The sequence below is a fragment of the Salmo salar genome, chromosome 02 (genome assembly GCF_965601325.2).
Source record: "Salmo salar chromosome 02, fSalSal1, whole genome shotgun sequence".
Classification (NCBI taxonomy): domain Eukaryota; kingdom Metazoa; phylum Chordata; class Actinopteri; order Salmoniformes; family Salmonidae; genus Salmo; species Salmo salar.
Window position 1 is genome coordinate 24,771,019 of NC_138292.1, and position 14,653 is coordinate 24,785,671.

The window sequence follows — 14,653 nt, forward strand, 5'->3', positions numbered from 1 at the left end:
TTGGTTGCTACATTATTCCATATGTATTATTTCATAGTTTTGATGTCTTCACTATTATTATACAATGTAGAAAATAGTAAAAATAAAGAAAAACCAGACAAGACAAAATTACAAAGAAACATAAATACTTTTATCTGAACATGTGAAAATCATGTAGCCTATCCTTGGGGTGATGATTTACATTATTTTGTGTAGTTGTTTTAGAAGGTGTAGCCTATTAGTCTTGTTCAATTCTATAGGCCTAAGCTAAGAGTGAATAACAGGCCTATAATGTGAGTGAAAACCCCACTCATCGAAAATGTTTGACCAAATAGGTAACAAATGAATTTCAACGTGAATGATTGATGTATGTCTCTTGAATGTGTCGCAATCTGAGAGCGAGAACGCGCATTCTGCCTCTGTTACCAGTGAGTGGGGAAGAAGTAGAGGCGCTTATCCAAAGCGCGCTCACAGCTGAAATATTGGGGCGCCTTTTGCATCGGCAAAAGGCGAGAACGCGCGCCCTGTGTCTTCTCAGCTTCCTTCTCCGATACTGTCGTTTCCTGCATTCCAGTTGATTGGGAAGGGGGGCCGGGACGACCACTGAGTAGCGAAATTCTGGGATAAGATGGAGGTTTGCGAGAGACTTTTGTGCCTGGCCGTGGTGTCCAGCGTTCTCTGCGTTGGCTCGGTTCTGGGGAAATACGTGAGAGGTATCGTCAACACCAAGGAGGTAAGGTGTTTGATACCTAATTTATCACTTGTGACAATGACACCATTATAAGACTCGGCAGCGCCTTCTCATGTAGCCTAAAGCCTTTCCGTGTTTATATTATATTGTGAGTGTGACGCGCTCCGAAATTGCCTGATCATTTTTATTCCAAATCAAGCAATTACTCCAAGATGTTACAGGATGTCCATACTGCCTTGTATTTGTGCGCATCTCTATGCGTGTCAGAGTGAGCGTATTTCTATCTACATCGTTCTGGCTCTGTTTGTGGCTCTCACCAACCGGTAGAAGCAAGCTGTGGATGTTTACGAGAATGTGCCCTCCAAATTCATCTAGCATTTATTTTTCTTTGTGATAGCGCCAAGCGTTGGTGATATCCTACACTGTAACCAATATAACTCACATCCATCGTTCACATATCATAACTGTAACCCCGCCGTTACAGGTGTGCGTCAGTTGTCGCTCACGTCACATATTGTTTATTATTGGTCCTCCTCATCTCACATCAGCCGTGCTCCAACACTTAACACTAGCCTGATATCAATCTGTTATGAATCTCAAAGATATTATTATCTGATTTAATCTATCTGTTTCTATTGATTCCTTCTGCGTTTAGATGTTGTGCTCATATTGTTCCCATGCCCTGCTGTGAGTGACCACGTTATAGGTCGGGCAAGTGTAAAGTGCACCAGACAGATGTGCGCCAGCCGCGACAATCCCGTGCACTGAGCTCTCTCATAACTCTTCTCATCTCAGCTCTTTTAGTGTCCCACTTCTGCATAACAGTTTGATGATCAGGTGTGATATTTAACCCATGACAGTCATGCCTCATAAAGTAGGCTAACACCAGTCCTACACAATATAATTAATTCCCTCTTCCCCCTTCCCTCTTCAAAAGGACCACAATGGAAATAAACTTTATTGTATTATCCTTGATGATTTTCTTATTGTATGTGGAGGTGTCACCGTCTGGAGTGCCCTTTTTGTATGTATTTAAAAAAAAATGGCCTAATAAATTCAATCAATCAATATCATATGTAGAAACACTTAGGCTTCTTATCAGATCATGTGGCTTCCAATCAATAGCTATTGAAAATTGACAAACTATAATATAGTTAACTAGCTAAATACACTAGTGTTTGTATGATATCAGAAATGCTTATGAATAACATAATCCATATTAGATCTCCAGCTCATGCCAGACGTACTCTATACTCTCTTCTCTTACGTGGTGTTAGTCTGAACCAGGGTTGTGTCTTCCATCAAACACCATGTCACTGGTCTGAGTGGACTGACACAACACTCATCTGGACATGTTGATATAGGGTGTGTGTGTGTGTGTGTGTGTGTTGTCCAGTGGGACTGTTCAACACATCAGTCTTGTCTGCGGATTCCCACCCAAGGTCACACACACGCACATGGCCTCACTCCTCCACCTCAAAGTCACAGTAGAGTACAGTCGTGGCCAAAAGTTTTGAGAATGACACAAATATTAATTTTCACAAAATCTGCTGCCTCAGTTTGTATTATGGCAATTCGCATATACTCCAGAATGTTTTGAAGAGTGATCAGATGAATTGCAATTAATTGCAAAGTCCCTCTTTGCCATGCAAATGAACTGAATCCCCCCCCCCCAAAAAAAAATTCCACTGCATTTCAGCCCTGCCACAAAAGGACCAGCTGACATCATGTCAGTGATTCTCTCATTAACACAGGTGTGAGTGTTGATGAGGACAAAGCTGGAGATCACTCTGTCATGCCGATTGATTCGAATAACAGATTCGAATAACAGACTGGAAGCTTCAAAAGGAGGGTGGTGCTTGGAATCATTGTTCTTCCTCTGTCAATCATGGTTAACTGCAAGGAAAAACGTGCCGTCGTCATTGCTTTGCACAAAAAGGGCTTCACAGGCAAGGATATTGCTGCCTGTAAGATTGCACCTAAATCAACCATTTATCGGATCATCAAGAACTTCAAGGAGAACGGTTCAATTGTTGTGAAGAAGGCTTCAGGGCTCAAGAAAGTCCAGCAAGTGCCAGGACCGTCTCCTAAAGTTGATTCAGCAGCGGGATCGGGGCACCACCAGTACAGAGCTTGCTCAGGAATGGCAGCAGGCAGGTGTGAGTGCATCTGCACGCACAGTGAGGCGAAGACTTTTGGAGGATGGCCTGGTGTCAAGAAGGGCAGGAAAGAAGCCACTTCTCTCCAGGAAAAACATCAGGGACAGACTGATATTCTGCAAAAGGTACAGGGATTGGACTGCTGAGGACTGGGGGAAAGACATTTTCTCTGATGAATCCCCTTTCCGATTGTTTGGGGCATCTGGAAAAAAGCTTGTCCGGAGAAGACAAGGTGAGCGCTACCATCAGTCCTGTGTCATGCCAACAGTAAAGCATCCTGAGACCATTCATGTGTGGGGTTGCTTCTCAGCCAAGGGAGTGGGCTCACTCACAATTTTGCCTAAGAACACACCCATGAATAAAGAATGGTACCAACACATCCTCCGAGAGCAACTTCTCCAAACCATCCAGGAACAGTTTGGTGACGAACAATGCCTTTTCCAGCATGATGGAGCACCTTGCCATAAGGCAAAAGTGATAACTAAGTGGCTCGGGGAACAAAACATCGATATTTTGGGTCCATGGCCAGGAAACTCCCCAGACCTTAATCCCATTGAGAACTTGTGGTCAATCCTCAAGAAGCGGGTGGACAAACAAAACCCCACAAATTCTGACAGACTCCAAGCATTGATTATGCAAGAATGGGCTGCCATCAGTCAGGATGTGGCCCAGAAGTTAATTGACTGCATGCCAGGGCGGATTGCAGAGGTCTTGAAAAAGAAGGGTCAACACTGCAAATATTGACTCTTTGCATCAACTTCATGTAATTGTCAATAAAAGCCTTTGACACTTGAAATGCTTGTAATTATACTTCTGTATTCCATAGTAACATCTGATAAACATATCTAAAGACACTGAAGCAGCAAACTTTGTGGAAATTAATATTTGTGTCATTCTCAAAACTTTTGGCCACGACTGTACAACATATCAAATCAGCAGGCGAGGTATGTTCAGGTTCAGTGATGGTGGGGAGGATTATAGGTATGATCAGGTTCAGTGATGGTGGGGAGGATTATAGGTATGATCAGGTTCAGTGATGGTGGGGAGGATTATAGGTATGATCAGGTTCAGTGATGGTGGGGAGGATTATAGGTATGATCAGGTTCAGTGATGGTGGGGAGGATTATAGGTATGTTCAGGTTCAGTGATGGTGAGGAGGATTATAGGTATGATCAGGTTCAGTGATGGTGGGGAGGATTATAGGTATGATCAGGTTCAGTGATGGTGGGGAGGATTATAGGTATGATCAGGTTCAGTGATGGTGGGGAGGATTATAGGTATGATCAGGTTCAGTGATGGTGGGGAGGATTATAGGTATGATCAGGTTCAGTGATGGTGAGGAGGATTATAGGTATGATCAGGTTCAGTGATGGTGAGGAGGATTATAGGTATGATCAGGTTCAGTGATGGCGAGGAGGATTATAGGTATGATCAGGTTCAGTGATGGTGGGGAGGATTATAGGTATGATCAGGTTCAGTGATGGTGGGGAGGATTATAGGTATGATCAGGTTCAGTGATGGTGGGGAGGATTATAGGTATGATCAGGTTCAGTGATGGTGGGGAGGATTATAGGTATGATCAGGTTCAGTGATGGTGAGGAGGATTATAGGTATGATCAGGTTCAGTGATGGTGGGGAGGATTATAGGTATGATCAGTTTCAGTGATGGTGGGGAGGATTATAGGTATGATCAGGTTCAGTGATGGTGGGGAGGATTATAGGTATGATCAGGTTCAGTGATGGTGGGGAGGATTATAGGTATGATCAGGTTCAGTGATGGTGAGGAGGATTATAGGTATGATCAGGTTCAGTGATGGTGGGGAGGATTATAGGTATGATCAGGTTCAGTGATGGTGAGGAGGATTATAGGTATGATCAGGTTCAGTGATGGTGGGGAGGATTATAGGTATGATCAGGTTCAGTGATGGTGGGGAGGATTATAGGTATGATCAGGTTCAGTGATGGTGGGGAGGATTATAGGTATGATCAGGTTCAGTGATGGTGGGGAGGATTATAGGTATGATCAGGTTCAGTGATGGTGAGGAGGATTATAGGTATGATCAGGTTCAGTGATGGTGAAGAGGATTATAGGTATGATCGGGTTCAGTGATGGTGGGGAGGATTATAGGTATGATCAGGTTCAGTGATGGTGGGGAGGATTATAGGTATGATCAGGTTCAGTGATGGTGAGGAGGATTATAGGTATGATCAGGTTCAGTGATGGTGGGGAGGATTATAGGTATGATCAGGTTCAGTGATGGTGGGGAGGATTATAGGTATGATCAGGTTCAGTGATGGTGGGGAGGATTATAGGTATGATCAGGTTCAGTGATGGTGGGGAGGATTATAGGTATGATCAGGTTCAGTGATGGTGGGGAGGATTATAGGTATGATCAGGTTCAGTGATGGTGAGGAGGATTATAGGTATGATCAGGTTCAGTGATGGTGGGGAGGATTATAGGTTAGGTTTTTTAGTTTATTTATGTTTGTGTGTGATTGTGATTTCATGTGGCAGTGAGTATGTTGAGGCAAGTGAGTGTGTTTGTGTTGCACCATTGTGTAACCTTACTAATGAATCATTGAGAGGTCCAGGGGTGACTTGACTATAGCTGATTGGTAATTAATTGTTAATGAGGTTTAGCAAGCAAACCGGGTTCTGGAGAGAGGGGGAGAGACGGAGAGAGAGAGGGAAATAGGAAGGGAGGGACAGCGAGAGCGGGGAGAGATGGTGAGAAAGGGACAGGGAGAGAGAGGTAAAGAGGAAGGGAGAAAGAGAGAGATCGAGGAAAGGAGGGACAGACAGAGGGACAGAGAGAGAGAGAGGGAGTATTAGTGACCGCTGTAGTGACCGGATACTGCATCGAGGCCTAGCACTTGATTAATGGGCTGTCTAACACACACACACACACACACACACACACACACACACACACACACACACACACACACACACACACACACACACACACACACCCTCTTTCACTCACATATACACACACACTCTCTCACTCACTCACATACACACGCACACACACTGGCTCAATGTCTCTGCGTCACAATGCAGTGGCCGTGGGGTAATGAGAGGACTAAGGGGGATTAAGGTTGACACCCCATCCACTGTTCCACTGCTCCTGTTCCACTACTCTCCACTGAGACCGACTGGGCCTAGGGCAGGACTACAGGTGTCCTCTGGGCTAGACTTACACTGAGCTGCATGGACTGGGGCTAGACTGGACTGGCCTGCTCAGAAACACTGTTAGGCTCTATTCCCTTACTGTTCCTTAAGCGCATACCCCCCCCACCTGAGTATCTTTTTTCAGCCATATATTTCCTGTTTGAGGAGTGCAAAATCCATTTGTCACTTAAATCTTGCTGCAGTGATTGCTTTAATTTGACTCCTGCGACTCTTTCATACTCTTGCTTGTGCCTGTCGTTTTTCCCCCATTAAAGTTACGACCGTGGAAATGACGCCTCTAGCTGTCACGTCCTGACCAATATAAGTTGTTATTTTCTATGGTAGAGTGGTCAGGGCGTGACAGGGGGTGTTTTTGTGTTTGTTCTATGTTTTCTATTTCTATGTTGTAGTTCTAGTTTGTCTATTTCTAGGTTGGGGTTTATTGGGTTGACCTTCAATCGGAGGCAGCTGGTCCTCATTGCCTCTGATTGGAGGTCATATTTAGTAGGGGTGTTTCTGCATGTTGTTTGTGGGTTATTGTCTTTTGAGTAGTGTGTTGTCACGGTTTGTTGGTTTGTATTTTCAAGTTATTAATGTATTGTATTCAGTTTCACTTCTAATAAATATGTGGAACTACGAAAACGCTGCATCTTGGTCCGCTCCTTCGAACAGCCGTGATAGAATAACCCACCAACAAAGGACCAAGCAGCGTAAGAAGAAGGAGCAGCAGGAGGAATGAACATGGGAGCAGATGTTGGACGGGGAAGGACACTGGAGTCAGGCTGGGGAGTACCAGTGCCCGAAGGAGGAACTTGAGGCAGCGAAGGCAGAGCGACGATACTACGAGGCGTTATATGCACCGAAAGGCAAGTGCGAGAGGCAGCCCCAAAACATTTTTTTGGGGGGCACACGGGGAGGTTTGCTAAGTCAGGATGGAGACCTGAGCCAACTCCCCGTGCTTACCATGGGGAGCGGGTGACGAGGAAAGCACCGAGCTATGTGGAAATGCGCACTGTATCGCCCATATGCATTCAAAGCCCGGTGCGCTCGGTGCAAGCTCCTCATCGTTGTCGGGCTAAGATTGGCATTCAGCCAGGAAGGAGTGTGCCTGCTCAGCGCATCTGGCCGCCAATGCGTCTCCTCGGCCCAGTTTATTCTGCGCCTGCTCTACGCACGGCAGCCCTCATTCCCCAGCACAGCCCAGTTCGCCCTGTGCCAGTGCTCCGCCCGTGCCGGGCTACAGTGACCATCCAGCCAGGACGGGTTGTGCAGGCCGTGCGCTCCAGACCTCCAGTGCATCTCCAAGACCCAGTGGACCCTGTGCCTGCTCCGCGTACTCTACCTCCAGTGCACCACCATAGCCCAGTACGTCCTGTTCCTGCTCCCTGCACTAGCCTGAAGGTATGTGGTACTAGTCTGGCGCCTCCAAAGCCAGCCCCACGCATCAGGCCTCCAGTGCGTCTGCCCAGCCCAGTACGTCCTGTTCCTGCTCCCCGCACTCGCCCTGAGGTGCGTGTTACTAGTCTGGCGCCTCCAAAGCCAGCCCCACGCATCAGGCCTCCAGTGCGCCTGCCCAGTCCGGGGTGTCCTGTTCCTGCTCCCCGCACTCGCCCTGAGGTGCGTGTTACTAGTCTGGCGCCTCCAAAGCCAGCCCCACGCATCAGGCCTCCAGTGCGCCTGCCCAGCCCAGTACGTCCTGTTCCTGCTCCCCGCACTCGCCCTGAGGTGCGTGTTACTAGTCTGGCGCCTCCTATGCCAGCCCCACGCATCAGGCCTCCAGGGCGCATCCATAACCCGGTACAGCCAGTGACTGCTGTGAGCACTCGGCCATTAGTGTGTCTCCCCAGTCCGGTGAGACCGATTCCTGCTCCTCGCACTCTCCCTCCAGTGCGCGTCCATAACCCGGTACAGCCAGTGCCTGCTGTGAACACTCGGCCCCCAGCTACGCTCCTCAGCCCAGAGCCCCCAGCTACGCTCCTCAGCCCAGAGCCCCCAGCTACGCTCCTCAGCCCAGAGCCCCCAGCGACGCTCCTCAGCCCAGAGCCCCCAGCGACGCTCCTCAGCCCAGAGCCTCCAGCAGTGGTCTGCAGCTCAGTGTCTTCAGCGGCGGCCTTTAGCCCAGAGTCTTCAGCGGCGGTTGGCGGTCCGAAGCCTCCGGCGATGATCCATGGTCTGGTTCCTCCGGACATACAGAAGCGGGGGATCAGCGGGCGGTGGGGGTACTACGCCCAGAACCAGTGCTGCCGCCATAGACATTAGTCACCAACCCTACCCTCCCTTTGTGTTTTGTTGGGGATTTTATTTGTCTGGGTGCATTCGGCGTCTGCACCTGTGGGGGGGAGGGGGTACTGTCACGTCCTGACCAATATAAGTTGTTATTTTCTATGGTAGAGTGGTCAGGGCGTGACAGGGGTGTTTTTGTATGTGCACTATGTTTTATATTTCTATGTTGTAGTTCTAGTTTGTCTATTTCTAGGTTGGGGTTTATTGGGTTGACCTTCAATTGGAGGCAGCTGGTCCTCGTTGCCTCTGATTGGAGGTCATATTTAGTAGGGGTGTTTCTGCATGTTGTTTGTGGGTTATTGTCTTTTGAGTAGTGTGTTGTCCTCTCTGCATCACGGTTTGTTGTTTTGTATTTTCAAGTTATTAATGTATTGCATTCAGTTTCACTTCTAATAAATATGTGTAACTACAAAAACACTGCATCTTGGTCCGCTCCTTCGAACAGCCGTGACACTAGCACTGAGATGCAGTGCCTTAGACCGCTGCGCCACTCGGGAGCCAAAGTGACAATAGTGGTAGGTGGATTGTTTGTCCAGATCTGTAATAGGCTATAGCAGTGGTCCCAACTTTTTTGAGTCAAGATCAGTTTGAGTCAAAATGCAAGCCGAGATCTACCGTTAAAATTGTTTTTTTTCGTTACTTAAAAAATGTAAGCCTATGCAACATTAACCTAATGAAACAATAGTGTAGTAATGAGATTTGAGCAGTAGGTTATAGGCCCAAAACATTATTACCGCATATTGTCTTTGCTTGAATTGCCTTGCCAATTTTTTTTTATATTTAAACATTTGAGTAAGATGTTAAATGCTCTGTGTTTATAAATCTCACAGTATCAACTTCACTGTAGCTGTCTTTAACGCCTGCTACGTTACTACAGACACAGTCATCTGAGCCATCCCATTGGCCAGTTGTAGGCCTATAGTGCACTTGATTTGCTCCCCCTGGGCCCGCCAGGAAGGCAGAGTTTATACCTTCAGACATGTGAAATGTTTCAAAATGTGAACACGTCACCTACCCGGTACGCAGGGCAGCTGAATCAGGTGCACCCACCACCAACAGAGCGAGACATTTACATAAATGTTTGGTGATCGACTAATAATGCCTTGGAGATCGACCAGATTTTTATTTATTGAACATTTGAGAAATCCATATGCATTGGGTGCTTAACCCATTAGGGCGTCACCCATACAACCAGCGTCACCAATAAACAAGGGATATTGGCCAAATGAGCCACTTTCCTTGTGTGTAGATGTGTAGCATTACAAAGCTTTATAGCTTATTGTTTTATTGGTTTTTACTTTCCTAAAATAATAATTGTCCACCTCATGGTTCAGCTGTCAGAGATTTGAGCACTAAATGCATCTGGGCATTGCATGCTTAAGCCTATAGACTTTTATAATAGGCGGTGTCAGAGGAAAGCCCATAAAATGGTCAGACATTGACCCCCCCTCTCTTGTACACTGCTCCTACTCTCTGTTTGTTTGTTAACAATGCATAGTCACTTCGCCCCCACCTACATGTACACCTGCACACTGACTCAGTACCGGTGCCCCCTGTATATAGCCTCGTTATTCTTATTGTGTTACTTTTCATTATTACTTTTTATTTTAGCCTACATGGTAAATATTTTCTTCTTCTTGAACTGCACTGTTGGTTAAGGGCTTGTAAGTAAGCATTTCACGGTAAGTTCTACACTTGTATTCGGCGCATGTGGCAAATAAAGTTTGATTTGATTTAGGCGTCCACTGTACGATATTAATATAAACAATTTATATAAAGGAAGAGAAGCTTAGGCCTAGCCCCAGAGAGAGAGAGAGCGATATGACGAGGGCATGCTATTACACCAGAATGCATTTAATTATCCTTGTCAGATGGGCTAGCCTACTGCGTCTGCTATAGAGATATAGGCGTACAGAAGGAGTCTACTTCGTTAGTTTTTCATGCTAATATTTTTTTATAAAGATAATCATTATATTGTAAGGTTATGGGAGTAACTCTGCTAGGCCTAAAATATTTTTCCTCACCTCAAGTTCAACTGTTGGTGTCAGTTGGAGTGTCGGTGCGCACTCCCTTAATATCATAGGCCTGCAGTATAATAGGCTAATAGCCACATTAAACCTTCACACAAGTTTCTAAACTTTATTAGGGTAATATCAAAAGTAAGTACATTTTTATAGGGAAAATACGAGTAGGATATAATATTGTGGCAAATAAAGAAAAGGGCTCAGAATTAAACAAAACACTTACGAACTGGTCTGAACCTTCACGGCTTTTAATACATTTTATTGGCCTAAAGCCGGCAATTACCAGCTAACCGAAACATATGTTCCAGACAGGCCCAGTTATTCAGGAAACTTTAACGCGTGCTCTGCCTCCTCTCCAATCCGAGCGGCTATTCCCGACTCACCTAGAATCTAACGCTTCAATACAGACGTTGAATTGACAAGGGTACTGTGTGTATATATCTACTTTTTACTGACAAATAAAATCAATCAATCATTCCAATCAGGAGATAACTGTTACAAAACACCAAAAAGTTTGATGACAATCAGAGTGGGCAAGGCTACAAGGTAAGGAGGGATGTATTTTCTGTTTGCTGAGATTGACATCTATGTATTGTGGTGTTGAAAACGGAAACCCTGATATTGAAGTGCCGAAGTCGGCATGCTTTATTTATTGGTTGTGTGGTGCCTTGGCACAGAAACCTGTTGGTGGAAAATGAATTGCATATATTTTATATAATTATAAATATGGAATCAAAATGTTAAAAATCTAATTCCCCTTAGCTGATCATTGTCTTTGGCCAGCTCTGATCGTAGTGTAATGAAACTGCCAGGTGAGCTCTTCTCTGGTGGTCAGCAAACCCTCAACCTTCTGGCCCGTAGCCCTGCCTGCTTTCCATTGTGCCTCAATAAGTTGTTATCCACGTTTATAAACACAGGTTCAATACAGTTGTTGTTATTTGTGGGCGTAAACAAATATTTGTATTGTTGGGGAGGGGGCTACATTTATTTTTACACCATGTGTTGGACTTTTGAATCTGAGGGCATCCTGCTATAAGCATTGTTTTTTAATTAAGCAACATGACAACAGTAATTTAATGAGACTGTCTAGACATCACAGGTGACTGCAGGTAGGGTAGACAGAGCAGGTGACTGCAGGTAGGGTAGACAGAGCAGGTGACTGCAGGTAGGGTAGACAGAGCAGGTGACTGCAGGTAGGGTAGACAGAGCAGGTGACTGCAGGTAGGGTAGACAGAGCAAGTAGGGTAGACAGAGCAGGTGACTGCAGGTAGGGTAGACAGAGCAGGTGACTGCAGGTAGGGTAGACAGAGCAGGTCACTGCAGGTAGGGTAGACAGAGCAGGTAGGGTAGACAGAGCAGGTGACTGCAGGTAGAATAGACAGAGCAGGTAACTGCAGGTAGGGTGACAGAGCAGGTAGGGTGGACAAAGCAGGTGACTGCAGGTAGGATAGACAGAGCAGGTAGGGTGGACAGAGCAGGTGACTGCAGGTAGGTTAGACAGAGCAGGTAGGGTGGACAGAGCAGGTAGGGTAGGCAGAGCAGGTGACTGCAGGTAGGGTAGACAGAGCAGGTAGGGTGGACAGAGCAGGTGACTGCAGGTAGGGTAGACAGAGCAGGTAGGGTAGACAGAGCAGGTACGGTGGACAGAGCAGGTGACTGCAGGTAGGGTAGACAGAGCAGGTGACTGCAGGTAGGGTGGACAGAGCAGGTGACTGCAGGTAGGGTAGGCAGAGCAGGTGACTGCAGGTAGGGTAGACAGAGCAGGTAGGGTAAACAGAACAGGTGACTGCAGGTAGGGTAGACAGAGCAGGTGACTGCAGGTAGGGTAGACAGAGCAGGTAGGGTAAACAGAACAGGTGACTGCAGGTAGGGTAGACAAGAGCAGGTGACTGCAGGTAGGGTAGACAGAGCAGGTAGGGTAGACAGAACAGGTGGCTGCAGGTAGGGTAGACAGAGCAGGTAGGGTAGACAGCAGGTGACTGCAGGTAGGGTAAACAGAGCAGGTAGGGTTGACAGAGCAGGTGACTGCAGGTAGAATAGACAGAGCAGGCAGGGTAGACAGAGCAGGTAGGGTAGACAGAGCAGGTGACTGCAGGTAGGATAGACAGAGCAGGCAGGGTAGACAGAGCAGGTAGGGTAGACAGAACAGGTGGCTGCAGGTAGAGTAGACAGAGCAGGTGACTGCAGGTAGGGTAGACAGAGCAAGTAGGGTAGACAGAGCAGGTGACTGCAGGTAGGGTAGACAGAGCAGGTGACTGCAGGTAGGGTAGACAGAGCAGGTCACTGCAGGTAGGGTAGACAGAGCAGGTAGGGTAGACAGAGCAGGTGACTGCAGGTAGGATAGACAGAGCAGGTAGGGTGGACAGAGCAGGTGACTGCAGGTAGGATAGACAGAGCAGGTAGGGTAGACAGAGCAGGTAGGGTACACAGAACAGGTGGCTGCAGGTAGAGTAGACAGAGCAGGTAGGGTAGACAGAGCAGGTAGGGTACACAGAACAGGTGGCTGCAGGTAGAGTAGACAGAGCAGGTGACTGCAGGTAGGGTAGACAGAGCAGGTAGGGTAGACAGAGCAGGTGGCTGCAGGTAGGGTGGACAGAGCAGGTGACTGCAGGTAGGGTAGACAGAGCAAGTAGGGTAGACAGAGCAGGTGACTGCAGGTAGGGTAGACAGAGCTGGTGACTGCAGGTAGGGTAGACAGAGCAGGTCACTGCAGGTGGGGTAGACAGAGCAGGTAGGGTAGACAGAGCAGGTGACTGCAGGTAGGATAGACAGAGCAGGTAGGGTGGACAGAGCAGGTGACTGCAGGTAGGGTAGACAGAGCAGGTAGGGTAGACAGAGCAGGTAGGGTAGACAGAGCAGGTGACTGCAGGTAGGGTAGACAGAGCAGGTAGGGTGGACAGAGCAGGTGACTGCAGGTAGGGTAGACAGATCAGGTAGGGTAGACAGAGCAGGTAGGGTGGACAGAGCAGGTGACTGCAGGTAGGGTAGACAGAGCAGGTGACTGCAGGTAGGGTAGACAGAGCAGGTGACTGCAGGTAGGGTAGACAGAGCAGGTAGGGTAACAGAACAGGTGGCTGCAGGTAGGGTAGACAGAGCAGGTAGGGTAGACAGAGCAGGTGACTGCAGGTAGGGTAGACAGAGCAGATGACTGCAGGTAGGGTAAACAGAGCAGGTAGGGTATACAGGACAGGTGACTGCAGGTAGGGTGAACAGAACAGGTAGGGTGAACAGAACAGGTGACTGCAGGTAGGGTAGACAGAGCAGGTGACTGCAGGTAGGGTAGACAGAGCAGGTAGGGTAAACAGAACAGGTGGCTGCAGGTAGGGTAGACAGAGCAGGTGACTGCAGGTAGGGTAGACAAACCAGGTGACTGCAGGTAGGGTAGACAGAGCAGGTAGGGTGAACAGAACAGGTAGGGTGAACAGAACAGGTGACTGCAGGTAGGGTAGACAGAGCAGGTGACTGCAGGTAGGGTAGACAGAGCAGGTAGGGTAAACAGAACAGGTGGCTGCAGGTAGGGTAGACAGAGCAGGTGACTGCAGGTAGGGTAGACAAACCAGGTGACTGCAGGTAGGGTAGACAGAGCAGGTAGGGTAGACAGAGCAGGTGACTGCAGGTAGGGTGGACAGAGCAGGTGACTGCAGGTAGGGTAACCAGAGCAGGTAGGGTATACAGGACAGGTGACTGCAGGTAGGGTAGACAGAGCAGGTAGGGTGAACAGAACAGGTGACTGCAGGTAGGGTAGACAGAGCAGGTGACTGCAGGTAGGGTAGACAGAGCAGGTGACTGCAGGTAGGGTGGACAGAGCAGGTGACTGCAGGTAGGGTAGACAGAGCAGGTGACTGCAGGTAGGGTAGACAGAGCAGGTGACTGCAGGTAAGGTAGACAGAGCAGGCAGGGTAGACAGAGCAGGTAGGGTAGACAACACAGGTGACTGCGGGTAGGGTAACCAGAGCAGGTAGGGTAGACAGAACAGGTGGCTGCAGGTAGAGTAGACAGAGCAGGTGACTGCAGGTAGGGTAGACAGAGCAGGTGACTGCAGGTAGCGTGGACAGAGCAGGTGACTGCAGGTAGGGTAGACAGAGCAGGTAGGGTAAACAGAGCAGGTGACTGCAGGTAGGGTAGACAGAACAGGTGGCTGCAGGTAGGGTGGACAGAGCAGGTGACTGCAGGTAGGGTAGACAGAGCAGGTGACTGCAGGTAGGGTTGACAGAGCAGGTAGGGTAAACAGAGCAGGTAGGGTAAACAGAACAGGTGGCTGCAGGTAGGGTAGACAGAGCAGGTAGGGTGGACAAACCAGGTGACTGCAGGTAGGGTAGACAGAGCAGGTGACTGCAGGTAG

General features: G+C 47.9%; 1 protein-coding gene across 1 annotated transcript in view; it reads left to right on the forward strand.

The window, feature by feature from the left end:
• The first annotated feature begins 406 nt into the window (after positions 1-406).
• Positions 407-14,653, forward strand: part of LOC106577338 (transmembrane protein 145-like) — a 95,809-nt gene continuing 81,562 nt past the window's right edge. Inside the window, exon 1 of the mRNA XM_014155305.3 lies at positions 407-712. Coding sequence (XP_014010780.3) covers positions 608-712 — 105 coding nt within the window. The 5' untranslated portion in view covers positions 407-607. The remainder of the gene's footprint in view (positions 713-14,653) is intronic.